General features: G+C 34.6%; 1 protein-coding gene across 2 annotated transcripts in view; it reads left to right on the forward strand.

The window, feature by feature from the left end:
- KIF20B (kinesin family member 20B) overlaps positions 1-14,107 on the forward strand; it is a 74,837-nt gene that overhangs the window by 18,533 nt on the left and 42,197 nt on the right. Inside the window, exons 15-20 of one of the 2 annotated variants that reach the window (XM_043596943.1) lie at positions 2,652-2,791; positions 3,763-3,901; positions 4,783-5,011; positions 5,933-5,985; positions 7,345-7,464; positions 11,622-11,775. In XM_043596943.1, coding sequence (XP_043452878.1) covers positions 2,652-2,791; positions 3,763-3,901; positions 4,783-5,011; positions 5,933-5,985; positions 7,345-7,464; positions 11,622-11,775 — 835 coding nt within the window. The remainder of the gene's footprint in view (positions 1-2,651; positions 2,792-3,762; positions 3,902-4,782; positions 5,012-5,932; positions 5,986-7,344; positions 7,465-11,621; positions 11,776-14,107) is intronic. The other variant, XM_043596944.1, reaches the window with a different exon arrangement.

The raw sequence follows: 14,107 nt of genomic DNA on the forward strand, positions 1-14,107 counted from the left end.
ATTTTATTTTGAGAGAGCGAGAGTGTATGTAGGCACCCATGCTTGTGTGCATGAGCAGTGGAGGGGCAGAGAGAGAGGGAGAGAGAGAATCCCAAGCAGGCTCTGGGCTGTCAGTGCAGAGCATGATGTGGGGCTCGACCTCACGAACCATGAGATCATGACCTGAGCTAAAATTAAGTGTTGACACTTAACTGACTGAACCACCCAGGTGCCCAGCCATTATGTTTTTGAGCTTCAACTAAAGTTAACCATTGTTTTTGATTGGTATGTTTCTTTTAGTTATTTGTAATCTAACAGTGATATTCTTGAGAAGTTGAGGCTAGTTGTTTTGTACAGCACCTTCAATCTCAGTTTCTTTGACTGTTTCCTCATGATTCAGGTTTTACACTATACACATCCTATTATTTAGGTCAAGTTGTAAATTTTCCATTGCATCCTATCAGGAGACACATGATGTCTGAATCCCCCATTCTTGGTGATGCTAAGTTTTGCTCATTTGGTTAAGGTATTGTGTTTCAGATGTCTTTATATTTTAAAAGTATCATCTGCGGGATGATAGTTTGAGACCATGTGAGTATCTTCTTCCTTAGTATCCTTTCACTCAGTGATTTTAGCATAATCCACCAAACTTACTTTGCAGTCAGGTAAAAGCACTCAAAGTGTCTGCCTAGTACCAGTTATTCTATTTCTTCAAAAACAGGATGGTTGATTGTCTTACATGTATGGTAAATGCATAAAATTGAACAGTGGTATTTTTTAATAATGTTTTTTAAATGTTTATTTCTGAGAGAGAGAGAGAGAGAGAGAGAGAGAGAGAGAGAGAGAGACGAGTGGGGGAGATGCAGAGAGAAGCAGGCTCCAGGCTTTGAGCTGTCACCATAGTGTCCCACGCAGGGCTCAGACTCACAAGGCATGAGATTATGACCTGAGCTGAAGTCAGACACTTAACCGAGGATGCTCCTTTATTTTTTAATGTTTATTTATTTTTGAGAGAGACAGAGACAGACAGGGAATAGGGGTGGGGCAGAGAGAGGGAGACACAGAATCTGAAACAGGCTTCAGGCTCTGAGCTGTCAGTACAGAGCCCAATGCGGGGCTCGAACTCCGGAATGGTGAGATCATGACCTAGGCCAAAGCCGGACACTGAACCCACTGAGCCACCCAGGTGCCCCATGTCTGACTCTTGATTTTGGCTCAGGTCATGATCTACTGGTTCATGAGATCTCTCTCTCTCAAAATAAATAAATGAACATTAAAAAAAAATTAACAGTGGGAAAATGTAGTCATTTGAAATTATAAAAGTATTATTTAATCATGATGGAATCTGGAAAAAGAAAAGGAAACTAAATATAAAGATCTCTCTATATACCACTCATGTTAATGGATTTTTACTATACATTACCCTTTTGTTTTTTAATTGTTTATTATTTTGAGAGAGAGAGAGAGGGAAAGTGTGAGCAGGAGAGGGGCAGAGAGAGGGGGACAGGGAATCTAAAGTGGGCTCTGTGCTGACAGCAGAGAACCTGATGTCAGGCTTGAACTCATGAACAGTGAGATTGTGACCTGAGCCAAAATTGGACACTTAACTAACTGAGCTACCCAGACGCCCCTATCCATTATTCTTTTGTATCCTGACTTTTTTCACTTAAAAAAAAAATGGTACAAAGTATGCATTAATATGTCATTGTTCATTACAGTAGGTTGCTGTATGATCGTACCATAATTGAACCAATCTTTTTTGTTTGACTGTTGAGTTGGGTTTCACTTTTCCTTTAATTAAGTACAATCACTATCATAAAACAACAACACTGATAACCATTTTCACAGCCAGAACACTGGGTCCTGGTATAGAAGTATTTCTTCGGTGTAGGTTCTTAGAACCAGGATTTCAAAGTTAGGATATTTATGGAAATATTTTCAATATCAAATTGAGACATTGAAAGATCTGTAGTTTTGAGAGAGTTTATTGGGTAATTTGTTGTTGAGAAAGTTTAAGTAGAAATCTTAAAAGACTATCAGGCTGTTATGCTATAATATTTTATTACAGATCTATACTGGCCATGTCAAGTGTTAATTGCCTTATTTATTCATTGTCCATATTACATATTATGCTTTTTCCAGGGTTTTGGAGTTGTTGCTCACCAAATAAGTTTATGAAACATATCTTTTTTCCATTTTGGAATGTGTTTGGGATTCTCAGTAACTACTCTGTATAACACTTAGGCTTTAAATCTTGACTAAGTTGAAATCCAGCCTTTACCACTTTCCACAAACCTGGTCCTTACTTTCCCCACCTACAAAGTGTGGATGCTGCTACCACGCTCACAGAAGGTTATGTGGATTGAAAGGCATCGAATATGAACTCCCCAGAGTAGTTCCTGGTGGATAATGGATCTTCAGATTTTTTGTCCTTTTTTTTCTTAGTGTGGCCATACAGTGAGACATCTGAGTTACTGTAAGTGTATTTTTAAAATGTAGAGAGGCTTTTCAGATTACTGAGTCTCTGCACATATGTAATTTTCAATGAGAATATTATCATTATTAAAAGGATGCATAATTATAGTCAACTAAAGAGTTATTTTTGAATACTTGGACAGTAATATTTCCCTTGGGATATATTTGTTCTTAGGATTTTAATGTTTATGTTTTAGAAACTGTTGGATTTAATAGAAGACTTGAAAAAAAAACTGATAACTGAAAGAAAGGAAAAGTTAACATTGGAATTTAAAATTCGTGATGAAGTTACACAGGAGTTTACTCAGTATTTAGCTCAGCGGGAAGCTGATTTTAAGTAAGTTACTTATTTCATGTCCTAGTAAAAATTGAGAATTTTATTTGTACAGAATTTTTTATTTACTTTTTTTATATTAAGTGGCTTCTAAATTCTGACCTCTTCTTTCAGCCTTGAGAGTAGCTGTTGCTAATCTTGACAGTGGTTCTGAATTGTACATGAATGATTTAAATTCTGCTTTTAATTTATAATAATTTAATCTTAGAAATTTAGTTCTTATTTATTTTTTTATCATGATAAGTGTACTTATTTTTTTTAACTTTTTTTTATTGTTTATTTTTGAGAGAGAGAGAGAGAGAGCGAGGGAGGGGCAGAGAGAGAGAGGGAGACATAGAATCTAAAGCAGGCTCTAGGCTCTGAGCTGTCAGCACAGAACCCGATGCAGGGCTTGAACTCACAGACTGCGAGATCATGACCTGAACTGAAGTCGGATGCTTAACCGACTGAGCCACCCAGGTGCCCTGATAAATGTACTTATTAATCCCCATCATCTATTTGACCTATGCCCCCTTCCACCTCCCCTCTGGTAGCCATCAGTTCTGTATAGTTAAGAATTTGTTTCTTGGTTTGTCTCTCTTTTTTCTTTTTCCTTTGCTCGTTTGTTTTGTTTCTTAAATTCCACATATGAGTAAGATCATATGGTATTTGTGTTTCTCTGACTTATTTAGCTTAGCATTATACCCTTTAGCTCCATTTATGTTGTTGTATATGGCAAGATTTCATTCTTTTTTATGGCTGAATAATATTCCATTGTATATATATATGTGTGTGTGTGTGTGTGTGTGTGTGTACACACCACATCTTTATCCATTTATCTATCAATGGACACTTGGGCTACTTCCATAGTTTGGCTATTATAAATAATGCTGCAGTAAACATAGGGTGCATGTATCCTTAATCTTACAAATTCAAAACAAAAACACAAAGTTGTGCTTTTATGTTTCCTAATGGGATTAATTTGTGTTATGAAGGGAAACTCTCCTTCAGGAACGAGAGATACTTGAGGAAAATGCTGAATGTCGTTTGGCTATCTTCAGGGATTTGGTTGGTAAATGTGACTCTCAAGAAGAACCAGAGAATGAAGATTGTGTCATGAAAGTTGAAAACAAAGTATGTTAACTGAAATATGAAGTCCAGTGAGGTGTTTGATCTGTGTGTAGTGTACCACATCAGTGACGAGAAACACTAATATACTTTAGAATTAAAATACTTACTATGTAGCTTTATTATAATTAAGCATGCTTTGTTAGTAATGTAAGCACAATTAGTTAAATATAGCTATTAGACTAGAGAGAAATTATGTGTCATGTTTATATCTCCTTTTGTGTTGCTTTTTAGATGTATTGATTGTAGGTAGATTCCTTTTAGCCTCATTTGTGTCCATTTTAAACAATTTTGCTCTGATTAAAGCAAAATCATTTATATGTAAACAGGATTGCTCTTGTTGGCTGATTGACCATTCCCTGCCCTTGAGGAAACATACCCTTCTTCTGCTTCCACTGAAATTGATGTCTTTTGGGGGTTGTTTGATTTTTTTTTTTTTTTTTTAATAACTCAGTTTAGGGGCCTGGGATGGTGATGTCCTGGCTCTTGCTGTCAGATCATGTTTATGTATCCTAGACATGGTTTGGCTCTTGGTCTGAGTTGTGATGATGGAGGTTTGTTTCCTTAGCTGTCCCACCAGAGCCCTTATGAGACATTATATAACAAAGTATACCTGAACTGACAGTCATAATTGTTCTAGAAGGATTTCTCACAACTTATGACATTTTTTTTATGGGAAACTGTGTCTCATGTTCCATAAAATAGTCATGAGTAATGGAACACAGCTTTTTAATAATTAGAGATACTTTGATACAATTTATTGAAAAAAATTCTAAACTGTGAATTTTTTTGCTATGTGTTCTTAAAACTGTCGAAATTAGATAGTGCCGCATTGCAAGAGTGAAAGCCACTGTTAACATTAGGCATGTGGTTTTTGCTGTTTTTAGGAAGCACATAATTATGTAGGAATTGAAGATATTATTGATTCCCTTCAAGATGATGTCACTGATATTAAGAAACAGGCTGAAATTGCTCACTTATATATTGCATCTCTTGCTGACCCCCAGGAAGCTATTGCTTGTTTAGAAATAAAGTTTAATCAAGTTAAAGCTGAATTAGCTAAAACCAAAGAAGAATTAATCAAAATCCAGGAAGAGTTAAAAAAGAAAGAAAATGGTAAGTAGATGTATTTTATCCATATTTAGATGTTACAAATGCATAAAAAACATAGTCGGTGAGTAAAACAGATGCTTATTTACGTATTTACTGTACTGACTAGAAAATTCTTTGATCTAGGCAACATTTAATATTTTAACATTTTAATGGCTTTGTACTAATTTACTATCAAAAATTTTTTTTGCCTTCATTTACTTATAGGCTAATATTAATAGAAAGTAGAAAGTGGACCCCTCAAAACCAACAAGAACAACAAACACCAAATGAAGCATTAGTTTTATCAGCAAATTAAGAAATCTTAGGAAATTGTAAAGCTGTGAATTTTGTTCTGTATTTTTTATGTTCTGTCATAGTGTGGTAGATTCTGCTCTGGGCTTGTAAGTTTGGGATAGAGTAACTCCTATGGAGTGATTTTAAGTTTGTTACATTGGTGCTCCATTCCAGCTCAGACACACGCACACACACACACACACACACACACTCAATGTCTTGTCATATCTGGTTTTTAAAAGTGTTGGAGGACATGTTCTGCCCTTTTCTGTGTGAAACAAGATGGGTAGAAAATATCATGTAAGTGGTGCCTTTACATTGTGAATGTATTTCATACATTACATTATGAAAATAGAAAAGCTTCTATTTTCCTTTCATCTCTGAAATTACACCAGAAATTTTTCACTATTTAACATAGGTCATTCATTTTTACCTTGGATTGGATTTTGAAAGTGGCTTTTACAGAAACCTTGCCCTCTGGTGGTAGAATTAGTAACTGAGTCCTGGGTGCTTCTAGTGGCTGTGAAAATCATTTTTCCTGACTGTAACACTAGTGTTACGTCAACTATAGAAGCTTATGTGTCAATGATTATACAGTAATATATTTTTTAGATGCTTATATATTTGTTTTCAATATTCTTATTTTTTCAGAATCAGAAATTAACATAAATTCATTGGTTCAAGAGCTTGAGAAATCTAATAAGGTAATACTTCAAGTTTTATTTTGTCTTGATAAGGAACTTAATAATTAAGCAATTGAAGGAGCATGAATTATGACAAGGTACATTTATTTTAAAGATAATTAAAAAATGATAAATGAATGTGATTAAAAAAATTGAAAATTATAAGTGCTTTCACTCTCAGGCCTTTTCTTAGTGATAGCAACTAGAAAGTTTCTTCAGTCTTTGCAGAAGATATTTATTTATATATAGAAAACACATACACACATCTTTTGAAAAGTTTACACAAATGGGATTAATTAGTTTTGTGTCTTGTTTTCTTCCGTCAAAAGGTGTCTTGGAGATCATGCTGATGTAATTGTACATCAGCACATAAAGATCTGTGTTACTCTTTCGGTGGGTGCATAGTGTTAGTTGGATGCATTTAAATGGTGTTTATTTCACCTAAAATTACTGTTGTAAAATATGAGATATGGCTTGATCAGTGTGCAGCATTGAATTCTGAAGATCGTCGGCACCTTGTATCTTTAGATCAGATAATCATTCCAAGTGGTTGTAGATGGATTTGACATTGATAGGTCTAAATATGAAATTACAAGCATACATGCACATGTAGTGAACTTAGAGCTCTAAACTTGCTATTTTTCCTGACCTTCTCTGGCATGGGTCTTATATCAATTTATATTTATCCTTCTAAAGAGCTAAATATTTTAAGATATGATTAGACATAAATAAGATCTTTGGTATCTAATATTCAGTATTCGAAGAAATAACCAAAATAATGTACTTAGCAGAAGACACTACAGCTAGTGTTTGGATGATTCCTAATCTTTTCCTTTATTTTTTCTAGTTATAAAAATAGTAGATCCTAGTTGTGAAAATTCAGTTATATGTAAAATAGAAAATAAATCCCCCATAATCTTTGTCCTAAATAAAAATGGGAAAACCAAGTTGGTTGGTATCTTTTTTAGACTTTTACTTTATATGTATTTATTTGTATAGAACATTACTGTGTACTCTTTTAAGTGCTTTACATCTCAGAACAACTTTATGATGTAGATACTGTTATTTTTTATTTGTACAGAGACATAAAATAGCTTGCCCAGGATCATACAACTAGATGGTGGAGAAGCTAGGGTTCGGACTCAGATGGTCTGATTCCAGATTCCTCTTACTCAATTCATTAAATTGCTTTTCTTTTTTTTTTAAATGTAAATATATATTATTTTTAAACAAAAATAAGGTCATACTATGCATGGTGTGTTGCTACTGGTATTTTTACTTCGTTTTAAATTTGAAGGAATTCTAAAATTATATCCTATTTGCATTTTATCTATCCTAAAATATATTTACTAAACCTTGCTGTTTTTCTTCTCTTTAAAGACAATACTTATGCAGAATCAAAAAATTCAAGAGTTGGGAGATATGATTGCTCAAAAAGAGGATACAATCAATAAATTTCAAAACCTAAAATTTCATACGGATAACACGTTTATAAGCAGCGTAAGAATTTAACTTTGTCTGCCTTACAAATTACGTTAAAAAGTCTATGTTTTGGTTCAAAATAAAATAATTTAAAATAGCTCATATAGCTAAAAATAATTTACTAAGAATGTCGAATTGTTTATTTGGGTGTTGAAATTCAGTTTACTCTTGTGCAAATCTGAATTTTTGAGTAACTTGCAGGAGAACATTTGACCTCTTTGAACATAATATCCCACAGACTATGCTGGCAGTACTTTACATGTATGAGAGAGAAGAACACATAGCCCCTTGGAAGGGGAGCTCTGGGGCAAAAGGAACTTCATGTGCTTAGATATCTTCAGATCATAAAGACTTCCATCACTGTATCTATATTTCTGTATCTCTTTATAGAACTTTAAATGAAATTCAATGGTGGAAGCTGCCTGGGTGGCTCAGTCGATTAAGCAACTCACTCTTGATTTCCATTCAGGTCACAATCTCATGGTTCATGAGTTGGAGCCCCATGCCTACCTCTATGCTGACAGTGTGGAGCCTCCTTGGGATTCTGTCTCTCCCCTGAACCCACGCATGCATTCATACTCTTTCTCCAAAATGAATAAATGAACATTTTAAAAAAATGAAAATCATTGAAATTAGGGTTTTTTTGTTAGAGGCTTTTTTTTTTATTATATGCATTTTTGCTAATGTTCGTATGCTTAATAATAGCAAGGATATTTTCTTTAAAAAATTACATCGTGTATTGTGTGCCATACAAAGCCTTTAAGGGTTTGATACATACAAACTTAGGTAATTTCATATTTAGTTAGTTTAGGATAATCAGCATGCCTTTTAATCCTTTGTTTAAAAAAATGATTTCTGGTTTTATGTTTTTTATTGTAAACTCCTTTAGATTATTTTTTGAATTAAAAAAGTCAGAACATATAACATAATAGGCTGAGTAAACTAATACCAAACCTCTCTGCTTTGTTTGGAGGTGCTTTTGTAGGTCTTTTTCTCTGACCAGATGAGTCAGGGTTGGTGTCTTGTAAAAAGTGACTGTTGACTGTCCTTTGTATGTTTACAGTCAAGGTCCATTACCCACCAATATTCTCTGAATCATCTCAACATTAGGTGGGCTTTTGATACTGCATAGGTATATAGGAAGAGTAGCTTACCTTCTGTCTAATCTCTGGTAGCAGGCCTGTCTTTTGTTATTTATTAGATGCATTATTCAGGCTATCTGACTTTTTGTACCTGAACTGGGAAAGACACCCTTGTAATAAGGAGGACAGAAAGGATAAGAAGCATAAAACGGCTTATTTTAGTCAAGAAACACTTGTGAGTGTCTACTGGATGCCAGGTACCTTGTTAGATTTTGAGACTTATATAGGTTTATAAAAACTAGTCCCCTTAATGACTCCTCAGTAAGAGAGAAACCATATAAACATAATTACAATGAAATGTGCAGTGTAGTCACTATATGCAAGAAGCTGAGACTAGGTAGAGGTTTAGGGAATACTTTCTGGAGGTTAAAATGATTTAGTTGAGCCATAAAGGGTGACTAAAATTCAGCCAGTTGAAAGTAGGGGGAGGGGACAGTTTGTAGCTGTGATAGACAAGAAAATAGGCTGGCCTTTCAGGTTTAGGAATCAATGTACAAAGTCATGGAAGTGAGAAGTCTTTCAGTCACTGTAGGAAAGCACAAGCATTTATTCAAGAAGAAAGTTTAAAAGCAAGGAGAGGTGAGAAATGAATCTGGGAGTGGTGGGTTGGGGTAAGATGATGGAAGTCCTTAAATACTGCACTAAAGAGTTTGGATTTTATTTTATGGGCAGTGAGGAGTCGTTAATTTTAAGGAGAGGAGTAGCAAAGTTGATTTTTTATTTTGAGTGATGTATTTGGAAACTTGTAGGATGGGATTGGGATGGAGTTAGACTGGAGGCAGAGAGACCAGAGAAGCATCTTGGAAGAGTCAGGTGATGGTTGATGACAATTTTGTTTAAGGGTAATTGGATAGTGGTGATAGAGATTAAGAAGAGAAAATGGACTTGTGAAATAAGGGGAGGTAAGACCTTTTGGGACTTGGGGCTTGACTTTTTACAGTAACTGAATTGCTGGGCCTCCAGACTCTCTCAGCACCTTCGTTTGGTTAGTCACCACATGCTTTTGCTCTAATCACTTCATTTGGATTTTAAGTCTTATTTGGTTTGGTGATGGAAAATACAAAAAAGAAAAAAAAAAAGCCAGAGATAGATCACACTGGCGACTACCACTTCCAAGAGAATTATTAGAAATTTAAGGTAGAATTATGTTTATTTCTTTTTTTTTTTTTTTTAATTTTTTTTCAACGTTTTTTATTTATTTTTGGGACAGAGAGAGACAGAGCATGAACGGGGGAGGGGCAGAGAGAGAGGGAGACACAGAATCGGAAACAGGCTCCAGGCTCCGAGCCATCAGCCCAGAGCGTGACGCGGGGCTCGAACTCGCGGACCGCGAGATCGTGACCTGGCTGAAGTCAGACGCTTAACCGACTGCGCCACCCAGGCGCCCCAGAATTATGTTTATTTCTGTAGTATGTTTGTATACCACAGTGTGTCTGTAATGTTTAAGTAATAGTGAGAAAGCACTATAAAATAAGCCGTATTCCTAATTTAATAGTCCTTGCCTGTAAATAAACTTTTTAGATGGGTTCTAGATTGTGTTACCAACCAAGTTAAAACAGTGTGCAGTATTGTTCACATAAATATGTAAACAAATGCAAAGTAATTTGGGACTTAGCCTGAATGTGCTGTTAAACTGTTAATCTAGGGTCACTGTTCCAAAGCTTGTCTTGAAAGCAGACTCTTCTGAAAGATAAAAAAGTTTGTCTTGAATGTCGGTTCTTGATCATCCTTCCATCCAAAAGCATACTCTAGGGGCAGAAAAGACTCTTCAGTAAATGAGTTGTGGAGGATAGATTTCTTTTCTTTCTTTTCTTTTTTTTTTTTGGTGGAAGTTGTATCCTTTGAAGGAGGAAAAAAATGATCATATCATTTTGATAGGTCTAAGAGTGAGGAAGGAGCCAACTTGATCCTGTTATGGAGTGTTTGAATGAAAACTCTCAGGCTCTGTCAGCCGTGTGATCTGCCTATTCCAGGATTTTTTTATTTCTCAGTGACACCAGGGGACTAATTGTGAAAACGCGTGGAGGTTTTTCGTCATGACATCCTCCTCTGTTTAGGGATAGCTAAAAAAAAACTTCTTAAAAAAAAAAACCTCATTACTTTGTAATTTAAAAAAGGCATCTCATTTATATCTTCTGAATAAAATGTTTTATTTTATGGTATAAAATGGCATTTTGTTTTTTTCATACACTTTTTTCCCCCCAACATGGATTGCTACCAGCATATAGGGATTTAAGTAATCTTTGCATTAAAAAAAAAAAAAAAAGTCCCTGCCTTTACCATACTTTTGATTACTTTATAGACCTAACTACGGAGTTTCATCCTTCCTCTTTCTGGAGAACAGTATATTCAATCTTTGTTTTCTGCTCACCTTTTAGGGAGGCATAGTATTTGTGTTAAAAAATAAAAATCTAAGTGATTTTTATTGTTTAGATAAACTGGGGGCTCAGTTTTAAAGCTGTATGTGGACTGTGTATCTTTAAATATACATAGGCTTAGAAGCTAAGGCCTAAACTATTTTTCTGGGAGTTGTTAAAGATAAGAAGGTACTGCTTATCTCTGAGAGGCTTTGATTACAAAACAAAACTTGCAGAGTTTCTAGAGGGGGACCTCAAGATTTTAAGTTTAGCCATCTGTAAGAAACAGTTTTGTGGTAGTATTTTTGTATTTTTCTTTTCGAAGCACATTTGGAATGTGACTTAAAGGTAAGTGTTTTAGGGTTCTCCAGTTATCCCCATGCAGGTCTAAACCCACTAATGATGAATTTGATTTTCGGTATCAGGGTGAAACTACTTGCTTAACTGACTTTAAGATAAGTATTTTTGTTTTCCTTAGAGAGTGTACAAGTTAGTTAATATTACTCATTTGCCAGAGCCGTCAGTTATTTTAGGGTGAGATTTAAGAAATAAATTAGAAAATGTTTCTACTGATTTGAAAATAAAATTTTTATGATACACCACTGAAACATTTATATAGCTTTTACATGTATTGTAGCTTTCTGTATGTGAACTAACCTTAATTATTTTATTTTAGGATCAGGCTGGTACCTCTTCTTTAATAACAAGCAATACATTGGCTTATAGTGAGACAGTTCAGGTGCTTGAGGATGACAAAACCAAAACCGATTTGGGAAGAAAAAGACAAAATGAAAATGAACTTCAACCAGAAGAACCGCCAGCAAAGAAAGGTACTACTTTGTCAGCAGGAGGACTTTCAGAAAGTTAATTCCTAAACCAGTAATGGACAGAGTTGCAAACAGGAAATTTACTTATCTAAGGAAAAAACCTGAGGAAATGTAAATGTCACTGATTTTAATGCTAACATTATAAACTGCCTGGAGGATGGGTGTGCGTATTTACAGCTGTCTTTTATTTTAATAAAATAATTTTAGATACTGTGTTTTTATCACTCTTTTGCATGCCTATGATTCTTTTTACTTCTGTGCTTAATGGTAGTCTTCTTTACTAAATAATTACAGTATCTTTTCATGCCCAAATCTCTCCACACTGTTTTCTCCCTTTGCATTCTTTATTCCTTCTATAAAAGGACATTTGACAGTAAGACTTCGAGCTGAACAGTACCAAAGACAAATGTGCTTGAGTTATTGCATTTACTGTAGAATTACTAAAAAGTGGGTGCATGCTTACTGTATAATGTATGTCTCTGTTTATGTGGAAGAATATATCAACTTTTATGTTCTCTCTAAGAAAATCATTGTTTTTTTTGGAAAACTTTTGTAGTATGATACAGGGCGTAAGGGCTTTCTACGAAAGGTTTATAAACTTTAGCTTTAGCAACCAACCTGCCTAACTGTTTCACCTTGAGAAAAGGAGTAAGTTAAGTCTTAACTTTGGTCATTAGCAAAATAAAATAAGTACTACCTGCCTCCTGAGGTTTTCAAAGATGAAGGCAGTGGGTAGTATACCAACATGATAAACCTTATAGAACCTCAGTGAAATGCATGTTTACAAAAGTAAATGCCTTAGAGGATAATATAACATTAGATATATGGTTTATAGGATGTGTGGTGCTCATGTGAGCTAATAGATCAAGACATAATAAACATATGCCTTCTGTTATGCATTGAAGGAGGGATGCCTTTGCTGTGATTTTCCATAGCACACTGTTCCTCTCCCTCTTTCGCTTTGGTCTGTGCCATAGAGTAGCTGAGAACGTAGGATCAGTAGGTCACTAGGAAGTGGAAGTGGCCAGGAGCAAGTAATACACACAGTGGGACTAATCCTAAAGGTAACCTTTTCATGAAGAGTATTTAAGAACTGTAGTTGTTAGGCATAAATAATTTTGATATGGGTAGATTTAAGTAAGTTTATGTAATACAACAAAATATTTTTTTCTCCTTAAATTCATAACCACTTGGCCATTTCTCAGTTTTTTATGTTATTAGAGACTACAAGGAATATATATGTAAGGTACCCTATGAAAATCATAGTTATAACCACCATCTTTCCCCTTTAACTTCTACTAAAATCTCTGGAATAAAATATGTGAGTCCTGTAACCACTAGGATAGGATCAGGGAGTTGATAGTATTTCATAGATGCATGTTTTCTCTTCTTAAAAAGGAATGCAAAGCAATTTTCCTATGAAAGTGAACTTGCTTGTTTGAGGTCACTGTATCTGTACTTTGGGAAAGCTGGTAACCATGTAAACAGTCTAAGAAATAAGCCTTCAGGTAGCAATAAAGGAGGCAAACTAGAGACATGATACAGTCTGCTTACTTGCAATTGTTCAATCAAAACTGTACCTGTTATAACAAAATACAGTAAGCAGTATACGTATAAGTTGAGTATAGTGTAAATACTGAATTAAAGTGTTAACTGCATTCTTATTGTTTATGTGTAGTTTTTATAAGTTAACAATAGATACTGAAGAGTTTTTCCCATCTCTGTTGCTTGACTAATACTTTAATTTCTCCCTGACAAGGCAGTTCTGAATATGTTGTATAAATCTTTTGATAGAAAACATTTAAAATTTTCTGGAAGAACAGTATGAGTATCTGAAAAAAAAAATCAGGTACAAAACAAATTCGTTTGATTTACCTTATGTTATGTAATTATCCCAGTCTTGAAATATAGTAAAATTAAAAGAACAACATTATTTGATCACAAAAGTTTTATTGAGCTTTCTGTATTCACTTGAAGGTTTAGGGACTATATCCATATGGTATGCGTGACTCAAATTTCTCAACTTAGGATAGATAGGATCTATTTGTGAGTTCTGAATTTCTGATTATTCTCATTTTAAACTTGCTTAGATCCCATCTCTCCTCATGAAGGGTTCACACAATTTTATAACTTGTCATTTTAAAGGGCAGGAGGATTCTTTTTTTAAAAAAAACATTTCTAAGTTATGAAAAAAAAAGTCCAGGACTCTTATCATCCTCATTTAGTTTTTTTAATTAGTCATTTCCACTGATGAAGTCATAGGTATAAATATAGCATGACAAGTAGAGAATTACATGAAATGGGAAGTAAAACAGAAATCTGAACCAGTGGAGAC

This window comes from Prionailurus bengalensis, chromosome D2 (genome assembly GCF_016509475.1).
Source record: "Prionailurus bengalensis isolate Pbe53 chromosome D2, Fcat_Pben_1.1_paternal_pri, whole genome shotgun sequence".
NCBI lineage: Eukaryota > Metazoa > Chordata > Mammalia > Carnivora > Felidae > Prionailurus > Prionailurus bengalensis.